Source organism: Peromyscus californicus, unplaced genomic scaffold, assembly GCF_007827085.1.
Source record: "Peromyscus californicus insignis strain IS unplaced genomic scaffold, ASM782708v3 Scaffold_11__1_contigs__length_118956290, whole genome shotgun sequence".
NCBI lineage: Eukaryota > Metazoa > Chordata > Mammalia > Rodentia > Cricetidae > Peromyscus > Peromyscus californicus.
Window position 1 is genome coordinate 96,349,759 of NW_026294402.1, and position 15,990 is coordinate 96,365,748.

Consider the following 15,990-nt stretch of genomic DNA (forward strand, 5'->3'; position numbering starts at 1 on the left):
CCGGAGTATAAAGCCAGGAGTGGATCTCCACTCTTCTCTCCCGGATGAAGCAACTGGCCTGGTCATAAGAAAACCCCAATGCCCAGCATTGTGCCTAAGATATAACAGATGACCAGTTAACATATTACCTGCCTGCTGGACTGATGGGTCCTCAGTCATAGGAGACATGTATCGCAGGTCTCCAAAATCCATTCTGATGCTATCAGTATGCATTGTAGCTCAGGGGTGTGTGTGTGTGTGTGTGTGTGTGTGTGTGTGTGTGTGTGTGTGTAAGAACTGATTTCCTGGCTTGGATTATTTGAACTGTTTAAGTACACAAGGCAAAAGCAAAATCTAAACCTGGTCCTTCTTGTGTTTCACAACCTTTGTCATACATCAGAATGACCTGGGGAATGCTGAAATCCCCTAAGCCCTGCTCTCACCACATAGCACTAATCAGAAGCCTACAGGTGGTGTCGATACTTTGGTCTTTTGTAGTCCAGGCTGGCCTTGAACTTGATATGGTAACTGAAGACAACCTTGAGTTTCTGATCCCCTTGTCTCTACCTCCCAAGTGCTCGGATTATAGACATGCACCACCATGCCCAGTTTACACAGTGCTAGAGGCTGAACCCAGGGTTTCATGTGTGTTAGGCAAGCACTCTACTGGCTGAGGCGCATCCCCAGGCATAGGCTTTCGTATTTCTTCAAGATTCCCAGACTACTCCCATGAGCGGCAAAGCCTGAGACCTCTTTTGGCCCTTAGAGGGGAAAGGTGGGGAGGGGGTAGATGCACATTGAACCAGCAGCCGGAAGAGCAGCCTGTGCCCCATCTTGCCTCCTGTGTCGTTCTATTTCACAATCTGTTGAATGGAAAGACTGGAGCTGGATAAATATTTCCCAAACTGCAGTTCCATAAAAACCTGTCCCTCAAAACTATGGTTCTAGGGTATTTAATAATTTGAAATGGGCTTCTTTATCTCAGGGTTTCTCGTGGCCTTTATAACGCTAAAATCAGCCGTGAGTCTCCACGAGGATGATAAAGTGTGCAGTACTTCCCAAATTTATTTGACCGTGAGACCTTTTTTCCAAGGAGAACCTATTAGCATTTCCCACAGCTGGTGCTGCTTGCAACGTTCTGGGGCAAACGATGGACCACATAGATCTTTAAGAACCCATCTCGCTCTCATCTTATTTGAATAATTTTATTTTGTGTATTCCTCCACACTCCTGTGGGAGCAGCAGACTGGCACGTAATGAGTAGGGGATGGAAGCATGTGTGTGTGTGTGTGTGTGTGTGTGTGTGTGTGTGTGTGTGTGTGTGTGTGGGTGGGTGTTTACAAGGGTTGTCCAAGTGTGAGGCTGACGCCCGGCTCCACACTGAGTCAGTGCAGTGCCCTGCCTGCGACTGTCTGAAGTGCTGGAGCCTGCTGTGTTCTTCCCTTCCATCTGGATGCTCTCTTTGGTGGGCTGAATGTATAAACTTAAATGGGGAGGAGACTTGATGATTAGAAAAATGACATATGGCTACGACTATGAAGAACTCTCATCCAGGGCCCAGAATAGATCTCTACCATCACCCCCAATCCTCCTCCATCTCCCGCCTTCATCTTCTCAAAGTACAGCCTCCCAACAAGGCTGGCTCTATATAGAGAAAGGGCCTTGACCCACATCATCTTCAGGAGCAGGGAAGGGGCCAGAACACTTTAGCTCTGGGCTGGACAAAGGAGGGTCTCTTCACTTACTCTGACGTCATCTGGGTGACCAGCTGGAGGGAGGTGAAGCCAGCGGTGAGGAAGCTGTCCCTGTACTGGACCATTTTGATGGCACTCAGCCAGTCATCCACGGTAGTAAAGGCCGTGAAGTCTGGGATAGAGCGGTCAAGCAGGGGTTGGGAAGGCCTGGCGAGACAGAGAGGAACAGGTGACCTCACGGCTGAAGAGAGGGGGCACTCCAGGCTGACCCTCCCCTCCTGGCACTGCCTCCAAAGCCGAAGGACCAGTCCTCCACTCGTAGGCATTGTCACAGGTCAGTCAACAACACAAACAGCTTGGTACAGTATTCAGTTGAAGGGAGGGGGAGACTGTGACTCCTCATCCCAAGATGTGGTCCTGTAAAAGATGTGTATAGCCTTGCCAAATCTGATGGCAACGGCTTTCCTTTTCCTGTTATCTGAAAAGCAAGGCATGGAACAGCCTAGCAATGACTGTCCTTCTCTGAACAGACTTGAAGTAGATACGCAGGGAACTGAACCAGCCATCTTGATGTCAGCTATCTTGAGGTCACTCCAGTTTCACACCCACTTTCCCTCTAGGCCACAAGAGTTTACTTCCTGTATCTTTGCATGGCATTACCCTCGTTAAGGTATTCTCTTGAGCTCTCCTTTACAAGGTCCACACTGAAGCCAGATACACTTTTCAAAATGCAGACATGATCACATCAAAGCTGTCTCCTTGACCGTAATACATACCAAACCCTTTGATGGGTGCTCACTGTTCTGAAAATGAAGATAATGCCCAATACACCCCGAGGACGGTGAGTGGCCTCATTTTTGCCCACCTCACCAGCTTCCTCAACTTCATGCTTAGCAACGGGCCCTGAGCACCTGACCCTCCTCACAGGCTGAGCACTTGCCCTTTGCTCCAATCTCCATGCTGATCTAGTCGATGCACTCTGGTCCTTCAAGTCTCATCTGCAAGATTGTTACCAGGTCCCTCTCGACTGCAATTGGAGACATGAGCTCTGGGTGCTCTGCATAGGACCCTGCCATGTCAGCCATTAAGATCTTAATTTTAAATTTTTTTATGATCATCTGATTAATGTCTGCTGTTCCTAAATTATTTTAAACTCCATAATGGCAAGGACTACATCTTACTTGTATAGAACCAGCACTGGCTACAAAGACTGGCCTGTAGCCACCTACTACATTTTAGTTGAAAAGAGAAATTAACAAATGCGTTCACGCAAATAGAGGTAAGTGAAGCACAGCAGACACTGTAGCTGACAGCTGTGTTGTGCACCCATTCATATCAAATGATTCTGCCGTGTATTTTTTTTTTTGGTCCCACAGTAATTGGAGCCTTTACCTATCATCTAACTATTGGCAAAAACTTCGAGCCCACAGCTATACGGGCCTAGACAATCAGTGCCGTTAACAAAAAGGTACCTCCTGGAAACAAGATCATCTAGAAATGCTGTAACACCAATCATATCAGATATAGTCTACTAATACAGAATCCAGTACTGAGTCCACTGGCTGCCAACAGATGGTAGAAACCTGACCAGGTCTTGGAATATCTGCTCACAATGGACACTTGGAATATATTTTAGAGGGAAGGAGGATAAAACGAAGGCAAAAATCTGGGAATGTATTCCATAGTGGATAATCTGTGCCACTCTGACTGCTTCTGACAGAGCAAAGGCTGCCAGCCATGCCCTTGGGCATGAGAACAACCACATCGAGGTATTACCCTGTTTCACTAGACTCACACAGCGGTGATGGTTGCCACAGTCTTGAGACTAGCTGGGTTCCGGATCATCTTGTCCAGGGTGTTGACAATCTCTGCAAAACGGGGCCGGCTATTGCGGTCCTTCTGCCAACAGTCCAGCATGAGCTGGTGCAGGGCAGCTGGGCAGTCCATAGGAGGGGGCAGCCGGTAGTCCTGTTCAATGGCATTGATGACCTGTAGTGGCAAGCAAGAATCAAGGTGACTAGGGAAATGTGTCAGCTAGTCATTAGCAAAGATGGAGTCTCCTCTAGCCGGGTTGGCACAGGTATGTTCATTGGTCACCACATATTTCCCACTATGTGATTTGCTGTGATCTTGGTTTCCCTACTTAGGAAGTAGGGACCAGATCTTGTCCCTTTGTGTCTCCTGTACCTGGTGCAGGGCCTGATAAAATTGGGTCTCTGCAAATGTTTGTGTAAGAACAAGAGGGTCAGAGGGCTGGAGAGGAGGCTCATTGGTTAGGAGCACTTGCTCATCTTGCAGGAGACCAAGGTTTGGTTGCCAGTGCCTACATCAGGCAGCTCTCAACCATTTTCAACTCCAGCCCAATGGGATCTGATCCCCTTTTCTAGATTCTTCAGTTACTGGCTGCCCATGGTGCACACATAGACAAAGACACAAACATACACAAATACAAATAAAACATTTAAATAGGTTTTAAGAGTAGAAAGTGGGACCAGAGAGCTGGCTCCAGTGGTAAAGAGTGTGCACTGCTCTTGCAGATGAATGGGTTTGATTCCCAGCACCCACATTGTACAGCTCACAATGGCCTGTAGCTCCAGAACTCCAGCTCTAGAGAGATCCAATGTTTCTGGCCTCTGAGGGCACCAGCACTGCCGTGTGTGTGCACATGAACACACACACACACACACACACACACACACACACACACACACACACACAGAGAGAGAGAGAGAGAGAGAGAGAGAGAGAGAGAGAGAGAGAGAGAGAGAGGGGACAGGTATAGGAGCTAGGCATGGTACACACTTTTGTAATTCCAGCAATTTAAAGTCTGATGTAGGAGGATTCTGGGCTAGCCTAGGCTATATAAGAATACTTTGTCTACAAAACAAGAAAACAAAAGGTATGGGGCTCAAATTTGCCTTCCTGGAAGCAGGTGGAAAACAGCAGTGACAGATTATGCGGAAACTTGGTGAACTAGTTATTTATAGATATGCTCCAAAAGCCTGAGATGGCCTCATTCTTTCAGTCCTGAGGGAAAAGGAAGGGAGGAGATGAATCAGCATTGCAGGTCCCACTCCATGCCTGGACTCCTCACATGCATCCTGTGCGAGGCTGCCCTAAGCATCCTGAGACAGCAACATGGAAAGGACTGGAGGTCAAGGCGAACAAACTCTGCAGTGTGGTGACAACAGCCCACAGAGCAAGGTGGGCTCACAAAGTGAGTGAAAACCTCTAATCCAGTGTGGGTGGCTTTCACCCCTCTGGTGAAAAAAAACTTTGTGAAACTTTTGGGACCTTTCGGTGCTTTATTTTTCAGACATGTGTGTGTTTTCACACTGTACTTCTTAATTCAACTCATATAAGTCAATTCTGCCTGCTATGCACTTTCTGTATCAGGAAAACAAAATCACGACCGACCCAGGTTCTAGCCGTATGATTGTATGAGGGCACACTTATAATACAACAGAAAGCCCAGAATCCAACCAGCCTTTAAAGAGACAGAGCCATCGAAATGGAAATAGGCTCACACTACCCTATCAGGCAAAAGGGTGGGATGTCTAACTGTACAGTATAGTCTTGCTTTCATAAAAAAACAAGTCATAACGTAACAGAGCCCAGCAACTGCATGGCGACCTTAGTTGGATATACACTGTGGGGCAAATTTCAGTCACCTCTGGGCAGGGAGGAATACAAATGTTCTTGATGTTTTTCATCTTGCTTGTTTGTATTTTATTGTCTATAATAATTGTGCATTGATTTATACTAAACAGGTGAAGCACCTTAAACAACAAAGGAAATTATTTGGAGTTCAGTGATTTTCTGGTATTTTTACCTCAATTTAAAAAAATCAGATTAATTTCAACTGATTGTTCTTTTCTTTCTGACCTTGTAAACTGGTTATTAGAGATAATCAGCATATTACTTTTTCCATTTTATATGGTGGAAAGTTAGCATACACCTCATATTAGTGTCACTACTATATAAAATGATGAGTGACTGGGAATACTGTCTTTTGAAGAGTGTATTGTACTGACTCATATTTATCTCCTCCACCCTGTTGTCAGTCAAATTCCCTTCTAGCCTCTTTGGAGGACATTACGGCCCCATTTCCCCATGAGGAAATGGAGAAATAAGCAATGTGCCTGAGACATATGAAGAGTAATAGTAACACACACAGGATACCTGCCTTTAAGGTGCCTGTAATCTAACCCTAAAGGCCACAGCACTCAGCTGGAGCCTTTGGGGTACTCACGGGCTGAAACACGATGGAGTTGAGCTAAGGGATGGAGCTCAGCTGGGGGATCCATGAGAACCAGTGACTGGGCATTGTTCCCATTAACCTGGCTCGTTGACATATGCTTTTTTCTAATGCCTTCCAAGCAACCAGACTGAGGGGCCTGGCGTCTCCATTCACTGTGGAGACAAGTGGAATTGTCCATTGAGTACTCAGAGTTGCTTTCTCAGGGTCAACCTAACACCAAGCTAGGTGAGGCCAGCAGGAGGGATGAGAGTCCAGGTTCCAAGTCCCATGGGGTCTTCTACACAAGGTAGTGGAAGGCATTAGTGTTCCTCTAAATCCCTGGCACTGCTGTACAAACCAGTTTTCCCCAGAAGCAAGGCAACTCCTCTCTCTATTTCAGTGGAACAGCGCTGAGGAGCACTGCTGAGGAGCACTTCACTATGCTGCGCTGTGGACCCAAGCACTCCAGACAGGGCATCAGGAGGATGGGATCCATGTTTGTGCCAAATCTTCAGCCCATGAGCTTTAGACCAAAGCCATGTAGCCGTGTTGATAACCACCCTGGTGTTTGTTTTGGCATTTCCTCCACTTGTTTGGCATGCTTACCATGCTTCTTTTGAAGAGGATATCAAAACGTCATTAGCTCCTGCTCCTCAGAAAGGTCAGTCAGGAGCAGAGTGGCTGTGTTGGTGAGAGTACTACATAGGGATTGGAGGTGTTGGCCAGTGGATCCTGGGTGCAAATTCTACTTCTTATCTATGAAATCAAGGGATAGTCACTGGATGGAAAACTGCACAGTGGGATGCTTGAAAGACCAGATGACAGAAGGAGAGGGTACATGCTGAGCTCTGCACAGATGACTGACAGAAAAGTCCTCATCATGTGGAGGGTATTATTACCACCACTTTTTTAGTGGACAGCTTCTCAGCAAGTAGGGAGCCACTACTGGCCATTTGGGAGGTCTAGGAAGGTAGTGTTTGAAATCATCAAGCACAAAGTAGGGACACATTGGGACCATACTCCGTTTCTCACCTTTTTCTATAGAGGACAACCATGGGAACTCTCTTCCCATATTCATCTTACAAAGTTGGACTTCACTCCATCAGCTATTTCTTCCAGATGATTTTGTTGCTATTATCCAAGCTGATACCCAAGCACTGATGCTTCTAAATTCTTTACAGTTTGTACTAGTTATATTTCTCATGGCTAAGAGTGGACAGAAGCAACTTAAGGCAGGGAGGAACTATTTTGGCTTACAGGTTCATGGAGTTAGGGTCCACTGTGCCAGGGAAGCCATGACAGAGGGCAAGGTCAGCTGTTGCTTGCTACATAGTACCACCCAGGAAGCAGAGAACTTGGGCTAGAAGGGAGGTTTCCTATGACCCTCAAGGCCTGTTTCCTAGTGAGCTACTTCCTTTAGCTAGACCTCAGCTCCTATTGGTTTTATACTCTCCAAAAACAGCTCCACCATCTGGAAAACAAGTGTTAAAACACATGAACCTATGAGGGACATTTCACATTCAAATTCTTCTTATGATTTAGATATGGATGCAAAGGTCATGTGTTTGAGGCTTGTTCAGTAGCCTATGGTGCTAGAGGGAAGTGGCATAACCTTCAGGAAGTGTCACCTAGCTAAAGGAAGAGTCCATCACTGAAGACATGCCCTGGAATGGGATATTGGCAACCTGGCTTCTTTTCCCCTTTCTTTTTGCTTCCTCTGCCACACGCCACACCACCCTGATGTTCTATCTCACAAAATCAGCCTGAAAGCCACGAAGTCAGCCAACTGTGAATGACATGTATAAAATGAAAATAAAATAAAATAAACCTTCTTCTCTTTTAAATCATTTCTCTTGTGTATTTTGTTATAGAAATGGAAAGCTAACTGACAAGACTCTCAAATGAAAAGAAAAAAATGACTTGGTCATCCACTGGTGTTTAGGCAGCATTTACCTGCTGGTCTTTATCTTTGAGGTGATTTCACTTGGGAGATTTTTATTGTCTTTTATCGTTTTTTTGTCTGTCTGTTTGTTTGTTTTGTTTTGTTTTTCGAGACAGGGTTTCTCTGTGTGGCTTTGAAGCCTGTCCTGGAACTGACTCTTTAGCCCAGGCTGGCCTCCAACTCACAGAGATCGCCCTGCCTCTGCTTCCCGAGTGCTGGGATTAAAGGCATGTGCCACCACCGCCTGGTAGGATTTTTATTCTCGTTTTAAGGATCTAGAGCTTTCCTAAATTTTTGGAGTGCATATAATTCATAGTTACTATTAAAATATCACTAGATCAAAGACATTATTAAATCTCTATTAGGGCTTGGAGATGATTCTCTGTCACCCTGCCTCTCTTACAGATATGGAGAGCAGTGTAGAGAAAGTCAACATGTCTAACTGTGACAAATACTGGGGGCTACATTTGAATTGTATGGGAATCCTAAGGCCAGGGCCTAGGATATCTTGCCAAGCAGGAATGAAGATCAATTGGTAGGAATTCTAAGTTCCTTCCTTGGCTCACAGCCGGGTGAGGTTTATGAATATGAAGAAGAATGGAGTTCGAGGCTAGCCTGGTCTACAGAGCAAGTTCTAGGACAGCCAGGGCTACATAGAAAAACCCTGTCTCAAAAGAGTTGATATTAGAGCAAGATCAGATGGCATTTCAAGGAGAAGGAAAGAGGGAGGCATTGGGGTGGGTATGAGAAGCAGTCTAGGCAACTTAAGCTGAGCTCACTGCATGGTCTGCTATTTCTTTTGAACACCTCAAAAGTCCAGTGTAATTAAACATCCTAGGGCCTAACCAAAATGTTGAGATAGGAGAGGAACTTCCTGTGTTCACATGAGCCCAGAGATGGCAGGTCTGTGGTTGAATCGGACTCAGGAGCCTGTAGAAAGTCCGAAGTGTTCTCAGGGTTATATGATATGAAGTGAACATAGCCTCTCTGGAAAGTGAGAGAGTCCCTACCTCAAATTCTGGGTTGAGTTCATGGCTGTCCCTGAATGCCTGTTTCCTGTTAGTGAGCTGGAGGTGGTTGGTACCTACTCGACCCTGAACTGGGAAGAGTGAAGTGGGGAAGCGCAGAGCAGTGGAGGAACCAGGGCAGAGTGGGTTAAGTTGAGCTCTGATGTTTCAATGAAACTGCAGCTCCTCTCCACAGACACTGCCACTCTCATTATCTCTGTCAATCAGATCCAAGCAGCAGAAGTTCCAAGTTGCTCTCTCTGGCTGACAAACTCTCTGTACATGTTCAAAGACCTTCCTGGGCTCCAGAAGCCCAATTACCAGCACTCCGACTTGCCTCTGCAATTCTTTTCCTTAAAGCCTTTTCAATTGTCATCTGTAAAATCCTTCACCGCCACCACCTCCATGCTTTCTGATGAGTGTGACTGCAGCCCAGCCGTGGGGAGCCCCTCCTGACTCTCCCCCAGGCCAGGTCCCGGGGGCTTTCTGAATGAGCATGATGTCACCTCCTGTTCCCATTAGGAGCAAAATGCACTTGGAACAGGGGCTTTATTTTGAAAAAATACAACAAAATGAGAATTATCGACTATTTTGCAGATGTTCACATTCCCTCTGAGTCTCCCCTCAAACATCAAATATCCAGGAAGCTTCCTCCTTCCTCCTAAATGCTCCCCAAACCCTCAGTATTTGCCACTGGACTGTAAACCCTTCAAGAGTAGAGACAGCAAGTGCAATGCTTTAGTCACCATTAGCATGAGTTGACTGTGTTGAATGAATGATTTGGGAATTCTTGAAACCCAATGTCAGAAATTCTATTTGTTTTCAGCACAGGTGAATGCATTGCCTGAGAATATCTCAAGTGTCAAATCTCACTTGTTGGTTTTGTAATCTATTCTATGTGAGCTGAATTGTTCTTTATCAGATTAAGGTCTCTGGGTGGGGACAAGATGGGTCTGCTTTGTCTGGCTAGCATTTTTCACTTAGACAGTATAAATGGAAGCTGTGTGCAGCCGATTTCATAAAAGCAGCCTAGTTACTGTCAGATCCACCACTTACTGATTGGACACACTACAGGAACAGAGGCGAGGCGTGGCTAATCACAGATAATAGAGGACCTAGACGCCGCATGGTTGGCATCAGGACCTGGTTAAGGACAAAGTCATTTTATCGGCTCTGAACTGGAGCACTCGGCACACACCAGCGCCAAGTACTGTTCCACAATCACCCAGACCCTCTTAAAATTTTGCTGGAAAACTACAACCTTTCTCACTCTTCGGAGAAAATCTATAAAGACTGTCTGGGGCAGTTTTCACAAGCTGAGCAGTGCCTTGGAGGCCATCCATGCATGGATGTGTTTACAGTGTGACTATGGGAGCTGAATGAATTGGATCTATACTGGGGACAGTCCTGTGTCTTCCAGCCTATAACCTTGGAAAGAAAAGAACTGTCCCCAGGAAGGTGGGAGGGAAAACAGGAGACACACACATGCACTCTTTGCAAGTAGCAAGCCTTTGAGCACCAAGGGGAGAGTGGGCATTCAAAACACAGAGGAGTGGTCAGGGAGAATAGCCCAGGTCAAAGGTGGTATTAAAATCCAGGCAATACTTTTGATTGGAATCTTATCATACACACCCAATCACCCTCAAAACTTTCATCACTCTTCACTTTGAAGCAAATTTCCCATCCAGAAAGAACATCACCAAAATGACTCACTTACACCACCTTTAGTGACTTCTTCCTTCGTTCTCACACTCTCCACCGAGGGCAACCTGGAGGGAGGTTGATGACCTCCTCTTCATAGACAGGGCCTTACTCCTGCAGCCTGCCTGAAACTGACCATCTTGGGAAGCTTTCTCACCACCTCCTATGCTGATATTAGCACAGGCCCAACAAGGCTGGATTCTTAGGGAAGAAGGCTCCTCACACTACTTTTCTTTAAGTTGATGGTAAAAGTTTCAAAAAACTGTAGCTTGCTTGGAGCAATACAGCTGTTGTGGGCAGTGCAGGATGGGGACTCAGGGCCATGACATTCAGAATACCCCCTCTTTCTGATCCCCGTCACATACATGGAAGCCTTGGCACTACAAGCATGAAGTCTGCAGGGATAAGTGTTTACGGCAATTAGATGTGGCTGATACTTACATCTTGATTGGACATATCCCAGTAAGGTCTCTCTCCAAATGACATGACTTCCCACATAACAATTCCATAGCTCCAGACATCGCTGGCTGATGTAAACTTGCGGTAGGCGATGGCCTCTGGAGCTGTCCATCTCACAGGGATCTTTCCTCCCTAGAAGAAGGAAAAAACAAAGTTGGCTCAAAACAGTAAAAAGAAATAAGGCGCACATCTTACTCCACACCATACCCTGCACTGCCTAGCTTGTGAATCAGAACAGCCAAGAAAATCCTTGAGGGGTGTCTACTTAGAAGAGCTAAGGGGGACCAGCAAGGCCTATACTAGCCCCATGGGCATTCCACACATGAAGGGGATGGCAGTGATGAAATTTCATCACCCTACCCTGATACCCTAAACTGATTCTGCTGGTAAGGTGGTGGGAGGAGAGAGCACAACCATTCTAAATCACTAGAACCTCATCAGATTGGCTACCTGTGGTACAAGTGATGGTTGTCATTGTCTCATGTCAATGTAAACACCACAGATTTGAATCAAGAGGAAACACAATGGACCCAAAGGAGTGATGGGGCATAATCTCTGAGGAGCCTCCTACTTAAAAGTCACACCAGCTGCACCTCTGCCCCTGTTCATATTGTATTGTGTTCCATCTCTGAGGGAAGGTTTACCTAGCTCCATGTCCTGCTTACAGCCCTGGGTTGCACTGGGTAAGAGGGATCCTGACATGTTTGTATGCTGGTCATCCCAGCTGTCCTTCAGCAGAAGTCAGGATCCGGGAGATAGGAGATCCTGTTTCCAAAGGGTTGATCTGTTTTTCAGGTTTTGTTTTGTTTTGTTTTTCGTTTCTTGTCCTGAGTACCATGTTGGATGTTTTTAACTCAGTTTTCTATTTAGCCCTTAACTTGCCTCTAGACCTGGTTAGCACTGCTAACAGGGCTCAAATCCATCTTTGCCATCACTTAGTCAGTGAATAAGCAAACAGAACCTGCTTTTTTCTGGGCCCTATTTGAGGAAGATCTGGGGTCTAAGAAAAGGGCCACCCAGAGAGGATACAAACTGCTATTGGGGTGCATGGATGGTGAGGAGGCAGACAGAAAATGGAAACTCCAAATGTAGTTAACACAATTGAAAAACGAGGAGGGTAGGATGGAAGTTAGCTGTGGGGGTTCTGCCCGTGTAACCAGGGCAAGTGCCCAGCCTCTCTGGGCTCCTGGTCATGAGCACCTGTGCAGTCTGGTCACATCTCGCAAGTGGCTCCTCTTCATATAGGTCTGATGCCACACTGCTTGTGTGTTAACTACTGTCTTCACTGGAGAGCAAGCCATGAACCAGACAAACTTGCTGTAGAAGAGACCTCCAGACAGGAAAGAGCTTAGGGAGCCTCGCCCAGCCAAGGCTAGTGATTCCTCAGAAGGAAACAGAAGGGGTGAGGGTGGGACAGAGAGCAAGGGACTTGTCCTACACTCACACTGACATGGACTTTACGTGTTAATGTGATCCACATCAAAGCTGTCACCCAAGCACACCATTCCCTAGGACATGTGTGACCCTCTTTTTACTCATTCCAACTACCAGTATCTCCCTCCACAGCACTGTTCTGTGCCTGGGCAGTGAATCACTCCATAGTGCCTGAAACTTGGGGAATCAGGCAATGGAGCCTGCACCAAGGGGCAAAAGACCCCACTTTCTTGCCCCCCAGGACTCATGTTGCAGCTGTAGGTGGCTAACTTTTATACTGAGTCCTCTTACAATCCATTCAAATCACCAAAATCTAGGGTGGAGTTTAGCAGAAATGCCTCAAACACGTTTAAACGGTTGATCTACAGGAGATGGGGAGAAGCCACAGGAAACAGCAAAATGCATTTTTTTAAATCTGGCTTCCTCTCCAGGGCTGGGAGGAATAAAGGCCACCTGGCCTGGACCTCCCCGGCACATGTCCAGCTTTCTGCAAGGAAAACAGTCCTGATTTCCCCTGGGGATTCTGGCAGGCTTTTGTGGTGGGAGATGTCCTCAGCTCAGATGCCAGAAACACAACAAATGCCTGGAGGATGGGATTAGGCTGCCCTGCAAGGGCTGCTCTGTCCTCACCATCCCCAGAACACAACTGCACTTACTGGCTTTAGCAATATGGTACCCATGATTGGGAAGAGAGAGAGAAAACTCATCTGATGAACCAATAACTACCAAACACATAAATGTCAGCAGGTGGTAGCTCAGAGACCCTGGTTCTATGTTGCCCTTGAGGGAGGGGTTGTTGCAACATCATGAGGTAGCCTGGGCTTCTCCAAAGGAAAAAGGGGGTTGTTTTTTTCAAAATACTTGAGTTGGGCCAAGGCGATAGGTCAGACAATAAAATGCTTGCCTTGCAACCATAAGGATCCAAGTTTGATCCCTAGAACCAAAATAAAGAAGGCCAGATGTGGTGGCATGTGCTTGTAAAATCAATACTGGAGACGGGCATATGCCTGGGGCTCATGGCCGGCCAGCCTAGCCTACTTGGTGAGCTCTAGGCCAATAATAGACCCTGCCTCAAAATACAATGTAGACAACACCTGAGTAAGTGAGGTCAGAGAGATCAGGAGGTGTGGGGTGTGTGTGTGTGTGTGTGTGTGTGTGTGTGTGTGTGTGTGTGAGAGAGAGAGAGAGAGAGAGAGAGAGAGAGAGAGAGAGAGAGAGAGAGAGAGAGAGAGAGTGTCTATGTGAGTGGGAACTTAGCGTGTGTGTGCAAGACTGAGAGAGAGAAAGAGGACTAGGTAGAGGAAGACCATAAGTAAAGGGGACTTGGGGCTTGCTTATCTTCTGTGTGTGTGTTTGCTGGGGAGGGGTGAGGGATGAAAGTGTAGTTCTAAATTTCAAAGAGATGATTTGGGAGTCTGGAAGTGTCCTCCTCTGCCAAATCTGGAGCAGACCCCAGGGGCCGTCAGCGACAGCTGTTGAGCTGCTCCCTCTTGCATGTAAAGTGGCAGTGCCAGGCCCACTGGCGGGGAGCCTGGAGCCCTCCTGCCACCTTGCACTGCCGGGCCTCACTGAGCATGGAGCCTGTCAACACCAGTCCCTCCACCTCAGCAGGCGGCTGGGCCTTCCAGAAGAGCCACCCAGGACAAGGAAGTGACGGCTTGTCACGGCCAGCTCTTCTCCTTGGCTGAAAGACCAGGGGTGCACTGACCCTAAGGCAGCACAAAGGGAAACACGAAGTCAGGGAAGCCTGGGGTGGGTGCCTTCCCTCCTGAGGAGCTTACATTTTCCTTCTGGTTTTTTTAAACACATTGGCTGCATTGCCTTCTGATGCTCATCGGTAATTACAGTGATGGTTATGATTACTTAACTTGTCTTCAATTATGTGACAGGGAATCTATTAGGTTAGAGGATGCTGACCAGCCCCACGAGGGGACCAAAGCAAAGGAGGTGGATGGCACTGCAGCAGGCAGGGTGTCCACAAGCCAGGAAGGTCTTGCTGCTAGAAGAGGAAATCTGGACCAAAACCAAGGTCAGTGCATCCACATGTCTGCAAAGTGTTGTCAGGGTCCCTTACTCTCCAATGACATTAAGAAAGGGGCACAGACGAACAGTAACTTCCTCTATTGGATGGTAGGTAACACAAAAGAATTCTTGTGCTGAAGAATGGATAGATTCATTAGGAAGAAATCAGCATCCTCGTGGACAGAGAAAGACTGAAGAGACCTTCAACTCTGGGCCAGGCTTTGCACAGTACTCTGACTCACTTCCCCCAGGGATGCTGAGGGTGCAGGTCTACATTCTGCAGGCAATGCTATGTTAGTCCTGTTCATCTTTGCCATTACCAAATACCTGACAGAAACAAGTTTATGCTGGCTCACAGCTTCAGAGGTGCTGATCTCTCATGATGGGGAGAAGCAGAGCTGAAAAGTCACTTCACAGCAGACAGGAGACAGAGCAGGGGGCACACAGGAAGGGGCTAGGGTAAGGGACAACTTCCAGTGACCAAGGTCCTCCAACTAGGTCCCACAGAACAGGCATCTATGCTGTGCCTACTCTGTCCCCAGCAGGGAACTGGGGACATTGCAGTGATGAGACCCAACTCCGACTTCAAGAAGCAAAGTTTATCCCTGTAGCCACCCAGTCAGTATACTGTCTTGTCACAGTGAGGACAGATACAGCACATACCCTTTGTCCTCTAATCTACCCTACTGGGAAGTTTCCCAGGCCAAGCTCTGGTCTCAGGACTCATCCCCCGATGAATACTCATCTTAGAGAAGCTTCTGGGTGACTGGCATAGTCATGATATCTCTCTCCACCATATTCTGTGAAACAAAGACTCTTTGGGATTATACAGGAATCCAGGCACTAATGAATATTGACCATGGTGATCATAGACTTATTCACAAAATACTGGAATCATGGTGCAGGCATCTCTTAAGGTTTGGAAGTGATAGGTTTGTGACAAGAGTGTCACACAATGGATCTGAATTTCATAAGCCTACTGCTCTAAAAGATTTATAACATTGGAAATATGTTGGAATTTTAATGGGCCAGGCATATAACCCATGAAGCATGTTATTGTTATCATTAAACAAGGACCTACTAAATTTATAAGTCAGACTATGTCACCCACAGGAAGATATGTCCATCTTCTAACCTGTTGTAGTGACATTAGGGTTCTGGAGGATATAATCAAGTCAAGATGAGGTCATCCTGCATTGGAACTGGCCCTAAATGCAATGCTAGCTTCTTTACAGGAAGGTCATGTTCATAAATGGCAGCAGAGAGGGGTGATCACTCTGTAAAGATGGAGGCAGAGATGTGGATGGTGTATCTACAAAGTCACGTAAGGGACAGGTAGCATCTAGGAATGAGACATGAGTAGAGATTCCTTTCTGTGGCCTTCAGATGGAGCATGGCCCTTGCTAAATGGGAACCTTGGCCTTCCAGCCTGCAGCTCTGAGAAACTGAATTCCTGCTGTCTAAAGTCGGGTGGTTCTACTTCCTTACAGCAACTGCAGAGAGCTAATGCAT

At 46.7% G+C, this 15,990-nt stretch overlaps 1 protein-coding gene across 2 annotated transcripts in view; it reads right to left on the reverse strand.

The window, feature by feature from the left end:
- The window catches only part of Ephb1 (EPH receptor B1), a 448,378-nt gene that overhangs the window by 5,609 nt on the left and 426,779 nt on the right, over positions 1-15,990 (reverse strand). For both annotated transcript variants that reach the window (XM_052718325.1, XM_052718319.1), the window contains 3 exons: positions 11,005-11,154; positions 3,469-3,662; positions 1,725-1,880 (listed from right to left, as the gene is read on the reverse strand). In XM_052718325.1, the coding sequence (XP_052574285.1) occupies positions 1,725-1,880; positions 3,469-3,662; positions 11,005-11,154 (500 nt within the window). The remainder of the gene's footprint in view (positions 1-1,724; positions 1,881-3,468; positions 3,663-11,004; positions 11,155-15,990) is intronic.